The following is a 16,373-nucleotide window of genomic DNA, read 5'->3' as shown; positions in this document are numbered from 1 at the left end:
ACTTCAATAAAATTATTTATTTTATTTTATTTTATTTTATTTTATGAGAAAGGCAGATATCGTGGTAGTTTCAGTTAAACCGGCATAACTAATAATTTTGGCAACCATAACTATCATGAGCTTCAAAAGCAGGAAGATGATTGTAAAATGGTCCTGTCTCTAGGTCTCAGGTCCCGTCCGGGACTACGCCGGAGAAATTTAAAAATGCAGCTTTACTTCTACGGTTGGACCTACCATTCACCAGCACCAATCCTTCACGAAAATGAAGCTTTTCGAAAACGCTCGTCAAACTGGAGGTATTTGAAAAAGCCGGCTTTGCGTTTTAGTGTGGACCAGGAGTCATAATAGCTCCTGCGTGAACGGTAAACATTTGAAAAACGAAGCTTTTCCAAAACGATGACGTCACCATGATCATGCTGATTTCCCTGCGTTTTCCTTCTTACACATTCACAAAACCATCAATTGTTGCGTTTTTAAATTTCTCTAGTGTACGCGTAGCGTGGACGGCGTGGACGGATGCGTTTTCAGAGTGTGAACGCCGTTTTCAAGTTTCTTCAGCGTTGTCTGGACTGGGTCTCAAACACATACATTCTTTAACATGTCTATAAAAATATAAATTCACCAGCTAATAAATTTGGAACGAATGGATCAAAGCTGTCAGATCTCCTTCGTTGAATCGATATCTCGCTCCAATCAATATAGATTAATTGCAGACAAATTATTAGAAAATCGTCAATTTTCTCATATTACTGATGTACGATTCAGTACTCATGGTTAAGAAAATCATGAGGATCAGAGAGATAATCAAGAACATCTCGATGAAATTTGTAACAAGCAACCGGGCAAGCAACGAACCTGAATACTTTCCGACACTCAACTGGTACTTAGTCCTCTCGCTCGTAATGGCAAACATGTCATATTCTGCGTAGGCTGTTTTGCCCTCTATATCTTCCAGGTCAACACGGAGCTGGTATCTTTCACTGTTAGTCAGGCGGTAGATTTTGTGCAGCCCCAACCAAAACTCGCCAAAAAAAAACCATCATGTTTCAAAAAGTCTCAAAGTCTCTTCTTTAGTTGTTCTGATTTCCAGCAGAAGCCAGAATGTGATTTTTTCCCCCCAGAAATTAAAGTAAGTATCAAGGTGGCTTCGTTTAGCGCTGTACCTCATAAAATACGGATAATCGTAGTCCAGCTCTAGAAAGCCTGCGATCAGGCATTCATTTATTTTTTTGGCGAAGGGGGGAAGGGGAAATAGAATACCTGATCGTAGGTTGAATTCTGGACCTCTCTCTGTCGCGCAACGACTCTAGCGTTGCGTGACGACGAGAGGGCCAAAAATGCATGGACTAGGACTGTCCATAACGGGAGGTAAGCTACATCACAAAGGCTAACTTATCTCCCTCCAACAGTGCTATATGCAATGTTTCATTTTTTCTTTTGCTGTATTATTGATCGTGCTTTAATTATATTGTTGATTAGGGGTGTTTATTAATTGGCTTTGTCTACTACGGTACATGTCCCCGGATAAATTTTGATTGAAGAAGGAAAGGAATTCGCTGAGGAAGCCTCCGCCATAGCGGACTGTAAAGGACCAAATACCTGCCATATTTTATTTACCTAAACATGTTCTTTTGAATTTTCTTTTTCAAAACTGCTTGAGTGGTGTACTTCGAGGATCATCACATGTCTTTACACATTTTCTCTCATTTGGAAAGAATCACAGATCAAGTTTTTACCTTTCAATTTGTCGTCACCTTTCTTGGTCAAGTTTCTGAGCTCCATTTGAATCTCGTCCAATTGCCTTTTTACGTCCAGCATAAGATTCTCAAACTTCTTGTTTGGTCCTGCATAGAAGCTGTTGTAGTTGTTAATGTTACAAGACTGAGTCGTTTTCGGATCTATGTGATTTTGTTTCTGTGTTGTCACCGAATCTTGTGGGCAGACTAACCCCTGCAACAGCGACACAGACAGAAGAAGAGCAAGAAGCATTTTAAACTGCTGACGGCTGACGCGTTGAGCCTTTAACACATACAGTACTTCGTTCGACTGCGTTTAGTGAAATGAAATCGAGTAAGAGAGCATATATGGGTTTTATTTTAATCATGGGTCATGCCTGGACATGAAAATGTACCATTGCCACAGAATAATCACGCACAGTCAAGAGGAAGGTCATGATACTTACCTTGACCGGCATATATCAGTAATTCCATCACGATCTCTGTTGCTTCACTCGGAAATCGCAATGGCGAAGACAAATTTGTTTAACCTGAATGGGAAAAATGATAGGATCGTTTTCAGTTTATGCGGAGCTCGAACTTCTAAACTAGGAAAAAAGAAAAAGGGCTACAGTGTTAGGAAAACGTAGGTTGTACTTCGGCATATGTCACCTCAGACCAAAGTTCGTCCAAAAATAACTGAAACTGATATCTTAAAAGAACTTAATCGTTAGCGAAACGACAAGACACGTTACAATTCCATACGTGGTGAACACCACGGCCAGGCTGTTCAAAGTGGATAACGTTATCCACTGTACTGGACATTTCCCTATCCAGTGGATAACTGTTAACAAAATAAACCACACTATCCACTGGATAGTGATTTATCAAGTGGATAGCGTTATCCACGCTCTGAACAACTGGGACTTGCAGGATCAAGCATAGACACGTGAAGTGTTCAAATCGAGTTATCGGGCAAGACGCACGTATTACGTGATGTACGCCTGGACTATTCAAGAGAACCGTGACGTGAAGTATTCAAATCGAGGTTTCCGACAAGGCACACGCAAAACGTGACGTACGCCTGAAGTATGCAAGAGTATTACGTACACGTGACGTATTCAAGTTGAATTCCGAAAAACAGGCGGGATTCTACAAGAAGAATATTTCGGAAAAATGCGTTGATCCGTACTCGGGTTAATTCGGACCCGAATTGAATGACTTTTACAACAACAACAACAACAACAACAACAACAACAACAACAGCAACAACTTTATTTCTACTCATTCAGCTAGATCACTTTATAGTCTAAAATAATAGTCTAAAATTATAGTCTAATAAATACGAACCAGTTTCTGGAATTGTAAATTTCAGATGTAGCTGTTATTTCAACTCTAGTTCGACACTAACACGTCAGCTACCTCGTTTTAAGGTCTTTTTACCCATAGTGGATTAGTTAAGGTGGCCGAACACAGTTTTCGCGCGCGCTTTTGCTGATGCAATTGAGCGCGCGCACAAGGATTGCAAAGAGCGATCATTTCATTCATTCAACATCCGCACTATCTGTGCTATTTTTTCTCTATTATTGAACGTAGTGTATTGATGACTTTAGTCTTTTATTACAAAGATATGTTAGAAAAGGTAACGACGCAAAGAAACCAGCAATTCTCAGCTTTCTCTTTGTTACCGAAAGAACCCAGTTAAATGCAGCGTATGCGCAGTTGCTCAAAAAATTGAGACCGACTGCTTTTGCAGAAACTTGCGGATTTCTGACGATCCAGTCGTTAGAATTTCAAGAAATTTGGCAAAAAAATAGTTCAGAAACCACGTGAATGATCTATCGCAAAAAATCTGAATTTTGACATAGGGAATTTTTAATAATACAGAACATGCGGTGAAAACGATTTACGGCGAATTACGGAAATCGCCTATGTCGAAATTTTATTAGAACAGTGTAGACAGAAGGGATTTAATGTCAATTCGTAGTGGGCAAAAGATGAAAAAAATCTAACGACTGGATTTTTTTTAAATAGACAAAAACCATTTTTTAAGCCTTGTTTTTAACCAGCCCCGTTGCCGTGGCAACAGCACACACCTTAGCCAAAATGCGAGAATAAACTTTTCTGTGGTTAACCTTGACTCTTGCAAAAAACGAGCGCCAAAGCATAAATAGCTTAAAAGTAATGGTGAATTAAGCATAGGCTCTTGAAAACTGTGTTCGGCCACCTTAAGTGCTTTTATTATCTTTTACTACTTCTATCAGACCTATTACTATCGTTAAATCTCAGAACATATACCTATGTATATATATTGCATTAAATAATCTATTCTAAGAGATGAATTTTATAGGAAAATTTAAAATATTGTTCCGCCTTTTGATCAATTATCTCCGTTACAAGTCGTCGGTGATGTTATGACCTCTACAAATCATTAATTAGCAAAATTCATTTCATCTTTATTTGATCTACGCAATACTCTTCTTTCAAATCAAACCGATGTAACTTGATTGCTATATCATAACCTTAATATATGTTCACGATATAATCATTGCTGTTTTAGTTTTAGTTTACAAAAGCTTTTGCATCACTGTATGAATTTATGGTCATGCAAAAATAGAGCGGGGTTGAAGGGTGGAGAGGGGCCCTGGTGGAGTGCTCTGGGGCCACCAGGTGTACTTCGCAAATGCCAGGAAATGCCCACCGTGTCAAAGGCTCTGCCACCAAGTCGGCTGTCGCATGTCCTCGTCATAACCCCGGTAATGCAACAACGGCAAAAGGTGGGTATCCGGCGCCTTTCAAATAACGGGATATTGTGGCCAAGGGAAGGACACCCTGACAGAAAACCCAGGCCCTCCAGGTTGGGCGTTGGGAATGGGGCCAATTCCCCAGTCCCGTAAAAAATTATCGATTACGGAAACCGGAAATTCTAACAAGCAATGTTACATGGGGAACAGCACAACTACTTGCCTAACTCCAAATGATAATTTTATCACATGGGAGGATGGGTTGATGACGGGAACAGGTGTAAGCCGAAAGGAAGCGTGTTCTCCGATACAGTCGTTGGCTACACCCAAATCTATTATGAAGATAGGAACGGGGAACGTCCGAACGATGTACCGAATAGAGAAAACAGCAGTTGTAGCAAGAGAGATGAGGAAATACGACATTGATGTACTGGGAATCAGTGAATGCAGATGGGCTGGTTTCGGGCGGATAAGGGTACAAACAGGCGAAACGTTGCTGTACTCAGGAAGGGACGATGATGCACACTTGAGCGGTGTAGCCATGTTGTTGAGCAGGAAGGCAGCCAGCTGTTTAATTTCTTGGTCACCTGTGAATGATCGAATTATCACAGCACGGTTCAACTCGCGTTATATCGGAACTAGCATTGTCCAAGTGTATGCTCCCACAAACGACGCCGAGGAAGAGGCAAAAGGTGTCTTCTATGAGCAGGTGCAAAAAGTCCTTGACAAAATCCCAAAACATGATATAGTGATCCTGATGGGGGATTGGAATGGTTGGAGATCAACAAGATGGTGAAGAAGGAGTGGTGGGCCACCACGGACTGCATGGGGAGAGGTTAGAAAATGGGGAACGCTTCGTCGAACTGTGCGCAAGCAACTATATGGTCATCACAACCACTCTGTTTCCCCATAAGGATATCCACAAGCACACATGGGTATCAACAGACGCCCGCACCAAGAACCAGATCGATCATGTAGCCGTGTGTGGAAAGTTTAGAAGATCAGTACTAGACACCCGTGCATTTCGTGGAGCCGATGTCAACAGCGATCACCACCTAGTCGTCGCAAAGATCAAGTTGCGGCTGTGTAGAGTTGAGAAGAACAAAAACAGATTAAGGAAGTACAACACCGCCGAGCTCAAAGTGCCTGAGGTGGCGCAGAGTTTTAAAATCGAACTTCGGAACAGATTTAGCTATCTGGCAGATGATGAGGCCAATAACAGTGATGATTATGCTCAAAATGTGGAAAATGACTGGAAGAAAATCAAGCAAACTTACCAAAAAACAGTTGAAAAGGTTCTGGGGTTTCAGTGAAGGTCAAATAAACCATGGATCAGTGCTGAAAGCTGGAAAAAAATAGATGACAGGAGAGAGTAGAAAAGGAAAGTGGATTCCACCAGATCAGAAAGGGTCAGGGAGCAGCTCAGAAATGCATATTCAACCAAAAACAAGGAGGTAAAGAAACAGCTCAAGAAAGACAAGAATGACTGGGTAGAGAAGGTCGCCGAGGAAGCACAGAAAGCTGCAGAGCAGGGCCACCTTAAAACAGTTTATGACGCTACCAGGAAACTGTCAACCAAGAAGGGCAAGACCATGGATATGATAAAGAGCAAAGAGGGAGTGCTGCTGACAAAACCCGGGGGGGCACTGCCATATATGGGCTATATAGGTACGTGCCGCTGTGAAGGGTATGGTTTTCAAGCAGTTTACTCTAGGATTGGGTATATAAATCAGAGCGTTTGGGTCTAGAATAGAGTATCATTATTCCCAAAACTGACTAGTTGGTTGAAGATTTTATCTAGACTAAGGAAACCAGGAATTGCCGCTCAAAAATATAAAAAAATCAAATCGGCAAGTTTAAATTTACGCAAATCAGCCGCAATAGTGTCGATAGATGGGGGGATTTGGGGAGTTTACTCTAGTATAGGGTAGCAAAATTCAGCTGAACTGGCTCTGGTATAGGCTAAGGGTTCCAGGGTCCCAGCGGCTCATCCACACCCAGAAATTCCCAAAGTACCCCCCCCCCCGTGACAAAACAAGACGAAATTCAAAAACGATGGAAGGAGCATTTCCTTGAATTCTTGAATCGTCCAGCACCTGAAGATACAGGAGAGTTTGGTGACGAGGATGTAATTCCTGAATCCGAAGCAATTATTGGCGTTGATGCACTAACAAAGGCTGAAATCTATGCAGCCTTCAAGGAGATTAAGAACGGAACTACTGGGGGGGTTGATAGTTTGACCGTTGAGATTCTAAAGGCAGATTTGGAAACATCTGTGGATGTCTTACTCTACCTCTTGCATAAGGTGTGGGAGCAACAACAAATACCGGAAGACTGGCAACGGGGATTGATAGTGAAACTAACAAAGAAAGGCGATCTCACCGAATGCAACAATTGGAGAGGCATAACGCTTATGGTGGTTGCAACAAAAGTTCTAGGCAGAATCATAATTACACGAATACGGGATGGAATTGATAATAAATTGCGTCAAGAACAGGCAGGTTTCAGGAAGGGCCGCGGTACAACGGAACAAATATTTATACTGCGCAATATCATTGAACAGTGTATTGAATAGAACGCTAACCTTTGTCTGCTTTGTCGACTTCGAGAAAGCATTTGATTCTGTAGATCGTTCCGTACTATGGAGGATTATTAGGAGCTACGGCATTCCTGAGAAGATTGTGAAGATGGTGAAAGTAATGTACAGTGGGATTGAATGCGCTGTAATTGATGGGTCAGGTGTGTACGATTGGTTCGAGATCAAAACCGGTGTTAAACAGGGTCGTTGTATGTCTGGGTTTCTTTTCCTGCTTGTTGTGGACTGGGTTATGAGAAAGACCACCAAACATGGGAACACAGGCATCAGATGGAAGTTCAACAACTTCCTAGAAGATCTTGACTTTGCTGACGACCAGCAACCAGCAACCTGGGACCTTATGCAAAAATGACGGGCCTCAATGTAAACACAGCAAAGACCATAATGATGTGCTGGAACAACACCGCAGGCAGAAAGGTCCGGATCGATGGAAAAGAACTGGAAACGGTGTCGAAAGTTGTTTATCTAGGAGGAACAGTGACCCAGGAGGGGGGCTCAGATGAAGACATCAAAAGCAGACTTGGAAAAGCCAGAGCAGCATTCAGCAAGTTTAGAAACATATGGAAGAGCAGTCAACTGAAATTGAAAACTAAGCTGAAGATCTTTAAGTCCAACGTTATAGCTAGTCTGTTATACGGTTGTGAAACATGGCGTATGACTAAAAGAGATGCGACCAAACTAGACGTATTTCTACATAAAAGTCTGAGAAGGCTTATGAAGATCTATTGGCCTATGAAAATATCAAATGAGGAGATTCGAAAGCGGGCTAACATCAGTACCATCAGTTAGCAAATCTTCCGGCAGCGCTGGAAGTTCATCGGCCACGCTCTCAGAATGGATCCAAATAAACATCCCAAGACAGCATTAACATGGGCCCCAGAGGGAAGACGAAGTCGTGGCAGACCGAAAGAGACTTGGCGGAGAACCGCAGAAAAAGAAAGAACAGCATTGGGTTTTGGCTCATGGAGCGAGGCAACAGTGGCTGCTCGTGACCGTGTGACATGGCAAGGGAGAATGTCTGGCCCTATACCCACTTAGGGTTATGGTCAAAATCAAATCAAATCAAATCAAATATAAAGCTGGTCGTTGTTTGTATACCTATCCGGCTTTGGAAGTACTGTTGTTTGTAAAACTATTTGGGTTACATCTAGATTACCGTCTCGTCTACGTCCAGAATGGAAACCATGATTTCAATCACTTTTCGCTTTTAATGCTATACTAAGCAGATCTTTTAGACGAAATAATTATGGATTAGAAAATTAACTCATCGTAACACAGACGCGACTATGATACAACTTCTCCTTGCGTCGGTTACATCGCACGGTATGTTTCCTGCCGAGTGAAAGTGTGACCATGCAGTGTGAGGGGCGGACCATTTCACGTTTGAGGGGTTGGGGGGGGGGGGGGGGTTGAGGTGGGTGATTTTGAAAAGAAAAACACCAAAGTTCAAATTGTCTACCCAGAAAACTGCAACCCAATAACTCTATTTGCTGAAAACGTCTTAACCGAGCGATGTAACTAGACCATACCTATAGCTAATTCGCATCATTTCCCAACCATAAACTTCACAGCACGGGTTTGTTGACGATCGACAAAACAATCGGGTGAAAGAAACACGAGTCATTCCCTTTTCCTTTTGCTCTCCTTAGCCCCGCACTTTTTCTCTCGCTTGCCTGCTTTTTCGATCGTCCCTATCGACCGAGAGACTCGAGCAGGCCTCAATAATATCGATTTTCAAAGTCAAGCAGCGCATTTGTTACTTGGTGTTCTTTAGAACCGCGGACTAATCAATTAATATGTGCTGCCCGCTAACTGGAAATATCAATATCATACTCACCGATCAGGCGTTCTTTTTTATTTAGTTTTTGCGAACGAGGGAAGAGGAAAAAACAGACCGCGTTCTTTAATTTTTTTCTCCTTCCTCCTGCTGTTAAAAAAGAACGCGTGGTCGCAGGTTATTTTGGTAGCGGCTTCAGCCCCACAGTGTTCTAAAGCGTTAAAACGCCTGGAGATGAGGCAGTTTATCTGAGCTACGCATGTGACCTTTTCAGCTTGAAAAGGAGAGAACGTGGGCTGGTGCAAGGTCTCACTGCGAATCTACCATGCAAAAGTTGGCCATTTATAAACAAAATATCCAGGCAAGTTGTGAAAAAAGCTTTAACCAGGAAAGGCATGCGTAATCAACAAGATTGGGAAACAAGTGAAAGAAAACTTGCCCAGTGTAAAAAGGCCATTTAAGTCCAAGGATACACACTTTGCATAAATGGCGCCCAAACGTAAATAACAATACTTTATACATGCTAAAGCACTAGCCAAACGGACTCGCAAGTACACCCAAGTTTTCAACTTGCGAGTCCGTTTGCTTATGTGTCCAGACAAAGAATTTTTCGCATGAATGTGTGGCTTAGGGTGTATCTGTATTGTCATTCAAATATCGGCGAAATCAAAGTGTTTGTACTAAAAAAAAAACGCTCAATTCTTTTCGAGGTACTTCGTGGCATACAAGCACTCTTAAGATTTTTAGGCCCTGTCACGACAACTTGTCAATCATGAAAAATTAGCTTGGAACATAACTGGCAAGATTGCGAAATTTTGAGACCATTTCATAATTGTTAATGTGAATTTTTAGGGGAATTTGATGGTTTCACAAAGTAGAATTTGCATAGATAAAAATGCTGGACGGCTAGCTTTGAAATATACTCAAATTGAGCAAAAAAATATATTTTAAAAAGCAAAATGGAAACATTATTGCGGGTGAATGGAAAGGATTGGAGCGTTCACTCTTTCCACAGTTTCAAACGTGCCTTGTTTTCTCGGCTTTCATTTAAGAATTGCCTGCACTTTAGGTCCATTGCCGTGAGCACACTATAACATTAAATGAAAAAGGAAAGACATTCGTCTTAAAACTCAGCACGTTGATTAATAGTTTATTGGTAAAGTTGGATATCAAATTATGGCCGAATGTGTATTTTATTAACAATGCAATTCCTGTGTCATTTTCTAAGACAAGGCTGTCTCACCACAACTATTATCAGCGACAAAAATCAGTGACTTTCGTTCGAAGGCGAAGTTGGTAGAAGGCGAGAAAATCAGTGAGGGATGAATTAATTAATTATTGAGAATCTTTTAGATACAATACAATTTTAATCTGCAACTTAATTTTTTTCTTGATCGTCTCGAATTGTACTTTGGCAGTTATTGAACCCCGAGGCAATTAAGGGAAAAAACTTAACCGGCGAACACAAAGATATCACTTTCAGCGGCTTAAAATATGGTGTACATCGACACTTCATTATTAGCAAAGCACGTGTTAGGCAAATAAAGAATTCGCTTTTTTGTGGCATAGATAAAATGTAAATTATATTCAAATTAAGCTTTGTTGTGAACTCAAAGCACGAGTAAGGGTTTTCCTTCAATATTTTGACACGTTTAATATGATAGTTCGACTGCGTTAAGCAAGGAACTTCAGAGTTGCCCAAAGTTCCTCAGCTGTTAGTGTTGCGGCTTTTTGTGATTCCTCAACCCACACGAATGCAATAGAATTCTGCGGAACTGTGTCACACTACAAAATGCCGGCAATACGAGAGGCGCTCAATTCCCAAAAACTCACGCCATGTTGGACCTTGATAATATTCTCATTTATGGTGGCGTTCACGCTATCGATTCTAGACTTAGCCGTGGATATCGCTGCTTTACATTTACCAGTGCTTATCACGTGGATTATCACGGTTACTTCCGTCCTTCTAACCGCCATTTACTGGTTGTGCCAGAGTACATCAACCAAACGGTTCCGAGACGGAACCTGTGTGGGATTCAGCCGCGAACGAAATCTCGAACGAAGTTCCCTTTCTGAGCAGGGCGAAAGAGAGAACCAGCGAGAGAGGGCGACATATGGATTGGGAGAGGAAAATATGGAGAGTGCGAATCTCACAAACGAATGAACAAAGATTAGCAACTTTTTTTTACATAGAGGTATTGAGCCTATTCACCCAGTCCGCCTCGGGACAGACCACTGAGCAGTATGCGGAACTTATTGCCGAATGGGTCTAGGATTAAATTAAAACATAAAATTACGAGCTTAAACGGCAGTGAACGCATATCTTCCGTACTCAAATCAGTCATGACGGACTACGCTTCGGGTGAACCAGCCCTCCGAGCCGAGTTTACAAATAGGAAGGTTTTAAGAAGAATACTCTAAAGAGTGTTATTGATGAACTAAACAGAACGCCGTGTGAAAAACGTCAGTTTTTCAAGAGATTCAAGGCTTATCGCAGGACGAATGACCAACTGAAATCTTATGACAATCGTGGCAAGGAGTAAATGTTTCCATTTAATAACATGTAAGTCGCGGTTCCTCAGGGTCAATTTGGTCCAGTTGAATATGTCTGGAAGTGAGTAAATTTTTGATAACAAAAAAGAAACTACTTTAAAAAGTAATGCTCTGGTTGGGAATAAAATATTTAGATTAAAACAAAAAACTCTGGTGTTAGAAAGTCTGGTGTTGGTGTCTGGTGTTAGAAAGTCAGTGCAGTTCCCGTGTGCCGTACTTTATTATTCAGAGCTCATGAAACTTGTTTGATTAATATTGGTCGTTTGTTTTAATGGTGGAATAATGAAGTGCTTTTTCAGACGTTGTCCGTTTGCATCTAACTCATTGAACTAGACCGAAATAAGCAGACCTTTTTTCCTGCTCGTCTCATTTAAAACAGGCCGGGCAAAGGTTACTGAATAATATATTTTTCAAAACGCTTTTGTACGCTTTTGTCTGAATAGAATTAAATAACAATTTTCTCAGACAGCTTTTAAAATCTCCCCGACAACGTATTACAGTTAACATAAAAGCCCTGCTAGTGAGAAATTACTTAACGAAATCCTAAAACCACGGCGAGAAAAAGTAGAACAAAAAAACCGATGAGTACACCAAGTCTATTATAACCAAAACTAGATAATTTTTTCAGACGTGCCACCAACTTTTCATGTTTATCTATTAGACTCAGAAACTGTCAAGTGTATTTTTTCTTAATTCACGCAAAATAGTTTTTCTTTTGGAAAACCTTAATCCAGAATTGCCTGTGACCAATAACCAATGAATTCATTTATATAGCGCCAAAATCCAGTCCAAATCAAATTTAAAAAAGGCTAGAGACAAGTATATCAAAAATGCCTTTTTGAACTTTAAATTGCGAGTTGTTTTTAATTACCTGCAAAGGGTGATGCGAAATTATAGACACAAAATCCGAAAAAAACGTATTTCCCGAACATTCGGATTTCTGATTTTCGTCCATGAAATTATTATCTTTTCTGTTTGTTTGATTTCTCTCTTTTTCAATAATTTTACAAGCTTACAGATTTTAAACAAGCATGCATCGAGTTTTTTCCAGCTTACAAATATCTTTTCAGGCTTAGAAATTTTATGTTCTGTTTGAAATTACACGACATTTTTGCAACACTTTTTAGAAAACAGCCCAAAGAAAACACGAACGCTGATTATCAATAAGATTATGACCTCGAGATTTCTAACTACGAGCCCGAGTTTTCTATGAGCAAATACAGACGTAACCGAGTTGACTATCGCTCATAGAAAACGAAGGCGAGTGGTCTAATTGTTTTAGTGGACACTCTCAAAACGATTACAGCACAAAACCTACAATTTTGTGTATTTTTAAGCCTAATTTAAAGATGATTTTCAGTTTCAAAAGCAGCGCGCACGCGATCGTTGTCTATCAGTTCAAAATAACTGAGATACTACGCGCGCTTTGCTTGGTCAAAAGAGTTGCCAAACCCATGTTTAATTGTACCGGTAAACACACGTAATGGCCGAAGAGGGTGATGAAAATTTCCCCAACTTTGACCTAATGCCGGCCTTTGGTGTGGAAAGGCCAGAAAGCGAAAATCAAAATCAAAACTCGAGAAGCTTTTCTCCTGGCCTCGGTTGTTCGAAAGCCGATTAGCGCTAACCCACGATTAAATCTTCCTAATCCACGGAATTAATTTATCCTTCGATTAAATTCTGTTCCTCAAAGTGCGATTAGTACTATCCAAGGATTAAACTAAGGGTTAAATTTAACACACCTAGTGAGGTGGATTAACTCGCTAATCGGATGAAAAAGCGGACAAACAAATTAAAATGGCGAGCTTACAGTTTGTTGATTTTGCTGTAATGCCGGGCCCGGTAAGGGAAGAAAAACAATTCGGGCTACCTAACGAATTTTCCAGCATTGATGTTACTATTCTCTCACGGACGAGTCATCCCACGTCCGGTTTTCCCGCGATTTTTCACAACACGGACGGACCGCTGTTCGCTGATCCGCAGAATTTTTTACACGACGGGGGGGAAGCAAGAAATTTCAACATTTCTGCTCTCAGAGGTAGAAATCGTCGCTTACTAGCCGCTCTTATGTAAAATGAAAGATCATTAGTGGAGTTAAAGCGACCTTACTTGTTCTTCAAAAATTTGTTTATCACATTCGGCAGAATTAAGATAATAAATCTCCGTTTTCGCTTCTTTGCTTAGTTGATGGCTTTCCTCTTTTCTAGTATTTCCCCTTAGCCAAACTTACTTTATTAGACCATCCGAATAGAGGCTATTCTGAATTTATAGAAAGGAAATAGAGTTGAGATGCAAAACTTGGGCTTTCTTTTTCTTCTCCTTATTCAACGACAAGTTAAAGTTCGTATGAATTTTGTAGGAGCCGTCGATTATCCCTTCCCTCCCCTAGCGCTACATCATTTTCTCCCACCGCGGACCGGTTTTACCGGCTTCATCATCATTTATCCGTTCTCCAAGTGGAGAATTGGGCCGTAAGCTCTCTGTCTCCAGGCTGTTCTGTCCTCCGCAGCCGATGCTGCTGCTGCCCATGTTCTTAAACCTTCCTTTTCCAGCTCCCTTTCGACAGTCCGCGGTCGACCCCGTTTCCGTTATGTTCCAACATCCCACCTTTACCTTAGTTTTGGGGTTTGCCAACGAGCTGTTCGGAGAATGGGCCCCCTTTCGGCTTTCACCCATAGTCGTCATACTTCCGTCTACCCAGCTAACAAAGGCATCGTCTGGGGTCCGGCATGTCGTTGTACTACACCCATTGTAGCCTGTATACATCGAGATTCCAGTTTCCGTAATCACAATGTTTTATGGGGTGAGGTGATTGGCCTCACGCCCAACCCCCAACCTGGAGGGCCAGGGTTTTTCTGTCGGGGTTTTCCTTCCCTTAGTCACAGATTCCGGTTATTTGAAGGCGCCGAACACTCGCCTTTTGCCACTGTCGCTCAGCTGCTAGCTACTGCTAGCATTACCAGGGGCTACGAAAACGAGGACGTGCGACATATGACTTCGCTGGCAGAGCCTATATTAGACGGAAAGGCATTTCTCAGCATTTACGGGGAGAGCATTGGTGACCCTTGCTAACCCCACTGGGACCTTATACCAACGCTTACCGGCTTAATCCGAGTTTAATCGAAGGATAGTTAATCGAAGATTAAATCTGTTTTCAGGAACACCATTTTATACCTCGATTAGTTATCCCGGGAAAAGGAAATTTAATCGCAGATTAACCGCTAACCTCGGGTTATTTTAATCGGCTTTCGAACAACCGGGGCCAGGTCTCGCAATATCCTGAGTGGTTTATTGTGCCGGTAAACCCATAGAAAGAGTGATCTATTGCTTAAATAGCAAACGATGAGAGAACCAATCAGATTCGCGGATTTCCAATAGAGAACATCTGAGTGGCTACTAAAACTCGATAGAAACACGGTGAATGTTTTTTATTTCTCAAATAATATTGTTGGGCAGTTGGAGCATGGCTAACCCGCTCACGCAAGGGGGGGACCAATGCTCTCTCGTGTGTTGTATCAGGAATGTGAATGGCTGTTGTACTTTCGAGCTCTGCTTCTCTGCTTTTACCGTGAACACATCTGCTGATTCTACTGAAAATATTAGCTCGAAGGTTTCCAGTTAAATACCATAATTGTAAACCTGTTTGGGTTTACGGGATCGTTTAGACAAAAACTAGACACACCAAGGAGACGAAAGAAAACAAGTTTAGATAAACCAATGATATCATCAGTAAGGATAGTTTAGCCATAACTTGAAGTTTCGTGGAGCTTTTAACCTGTACGTCAGCAAGACTGGAAATTAATTACAATACTTCATCTCACAAATCATTAAGCTATTTAGAGCTGATATAAAGGAAATGTATTTTTAACTACAATACAGCGGTAGGATTATGTACTTATTAAATGAGTTTGAGGGCTGGACAGGAAAATATTTTCCCGTCCGGCCCGATCTCACTCAGTCAATAAGCATTTTATCATGAGACCACTTTTTTGTGAAGAGTGTTGACTTTCTTTCAGTGCTCTCGGAGTATACTTTGGTGGCTGAAGTAGTTGTGCATCTGACAGTTCGGCAGGACAGTAAAATTCGTTGTTCATCACTCATTTTGCACCAACAGTTATGAAAATAACGCCGGGTTATTTGACAACTGCTTAAGTTGTGTACATAATTGCGTCTTTAAATGATCGTATTTGTTGACAAGCTTCAAATGACGGAGTAGTAAACCGAAATGCCACCGAGAGTCGACACCTTCCATGAGATCTGGGTGTCGTGAGTTTGAATCCAGGTCTCTCTCGCCAGGCATCTGGTTTTTTCCGCCAAATAAATTTTGCTCTAGGCATATAAGAGTTTCCATCTCTCACAATGAACAATTTGTCCAAAATATGCCGTGTTATCCTCTAGAGAAGTGTTTCTCAGAAATGGGCAACAGTTTATCTCAATAATGGACAGAAATAATTTGAAAGAAGAAAGCGGCTTAATTTTGCCCTCTACGACCGGGAGAAAAATCCAGCATTAGGGGTATCAAATGGTCCCATTCTATTTAAAAGTGCTCGCAAAATTTGGCCTTTGCCAAACGTTACAATAACGTCATGACATTCAAACGCCAAATAGTGTAATTCATTTTATCGAAATTTAGCTAAACTTTAAAGATTAAACGAAAACGAAAAAGTGGAAAAAAAGTGGTTTTTTTTTACATTTGAAATATACGAATTACACTTTTTATCAATGGAAATATCTTTGGTATTCCAGTTTAGGAATCGCTGAAAACTCACGGCTATGACTAATTTTTGTTGCTTTTCATGTCTTTTTCATGTTGACGCGTTTGTTCATATGCCAGCTTTATTTACTTTTAATATAGAAATAAAAACAATTCAACAAAAGAGCTTTAGCAAAGGTAAATCCTTATAATCTAAAGGCAAATATATGGATGTAATAGAGCCTCCTGAAAGACAACCCTCTATTTAGTTATTTGACAGTTTTTTTTTTCTATA

General features: G+C 41.0%; 4 protein-coding genes across 4 annotated transcripts in view; 3 read left to right on the top strand and 1 right to left on the bottom strand.

Annotated features, from left to right (window-relative positions):
* Positions 1 to 1,007, bottom strand: part of LOC145479262 (techylectin-5B-like) — a 1,518-nt gene extending 511 nt beyond the window's left edge. The window contains exon 1 of the mRNA XM_081457577.1: positions 856 to 1,007. Within this exon, the coding sequence (XP_081313703.1) occupies positions 856 to 913 (58 nt within the window). The 5' untranslated portion in view covers positions 914 to 1,007. The remainder of the gene's footprint in view (positions 1 to 855) is intronic.
* Positions 1,008 to 4,150: 3,143 nt separating this feature from the next.
* Positions 4,151 to 5,680, top strand: LOC145469686 (protein CFDP2-like). Its single transcript, XM_081453459.1, has 2 exons — positions 4,151 to 4,317; positions 4,427 to 5,680. Exon 2 carries the CDS (start codon positions 4,587 to 4,589, stop codon positions 5,253 to 5,255), a length of 669 nt encoding a protein of 222 aa, XP_081309585.1. The 5' UTR covers positions 4,151 to 4,317; positions 4,427 to 4,586; the 3' UTR covers positions 5,256 to 5,680.
* LOC145473038 (uncharacterized) lies at positions 5,341 to 7,407 on the top strand. The gene is made up of 4 exons (XM_081455012.1): positions 5,341 to 5,754; positions 5,911 to 6,043; positions 6,553 to 6,764; positions 7,069 to 7,407. Exons 1-4 carry the CDS (start codon positions 5,341 to 5,343, stop codon positions 7,405 to 7,407), a joined length of 1,098 nt encoding a protein of 365 aa, XP_081311138.1.
* LOC145473022 (uncharacterized) lies at positions 7,404 to 7,844 on the top strand. The gene has a single exon (XM_081455011.1). The coding sequence runs from the start codon at positions 7,404 to 7,406 to the stop codon at positions 7,842 to 7,844; it is 441 nt and encodes a 146-aa protein (XP_081311137.1).
* The last annotated feature ends 8,529 nt before the right edge of the window (positions 7,845 to 16,373 follow it).

Source organism: Orbicella franksi, chromosome 2, assembly GCF_964199315.1.
Source record: "Orbicella franksi chromosome 2, jaOrbFran1.1, whole genome shotgun sequence".
NCBI classification, from domain to species: domain Eukaryota; kingdom Metazoa; phylum Cnidaria; class Anthozoa; order Scleractinia; family Merulinidae; genus Orbicella; species Orbicella franksi.
Note: the sequence above shows the minus strand (reverse complement) of the source record. Positions and strands in the feature narration are given on the sequence as shown.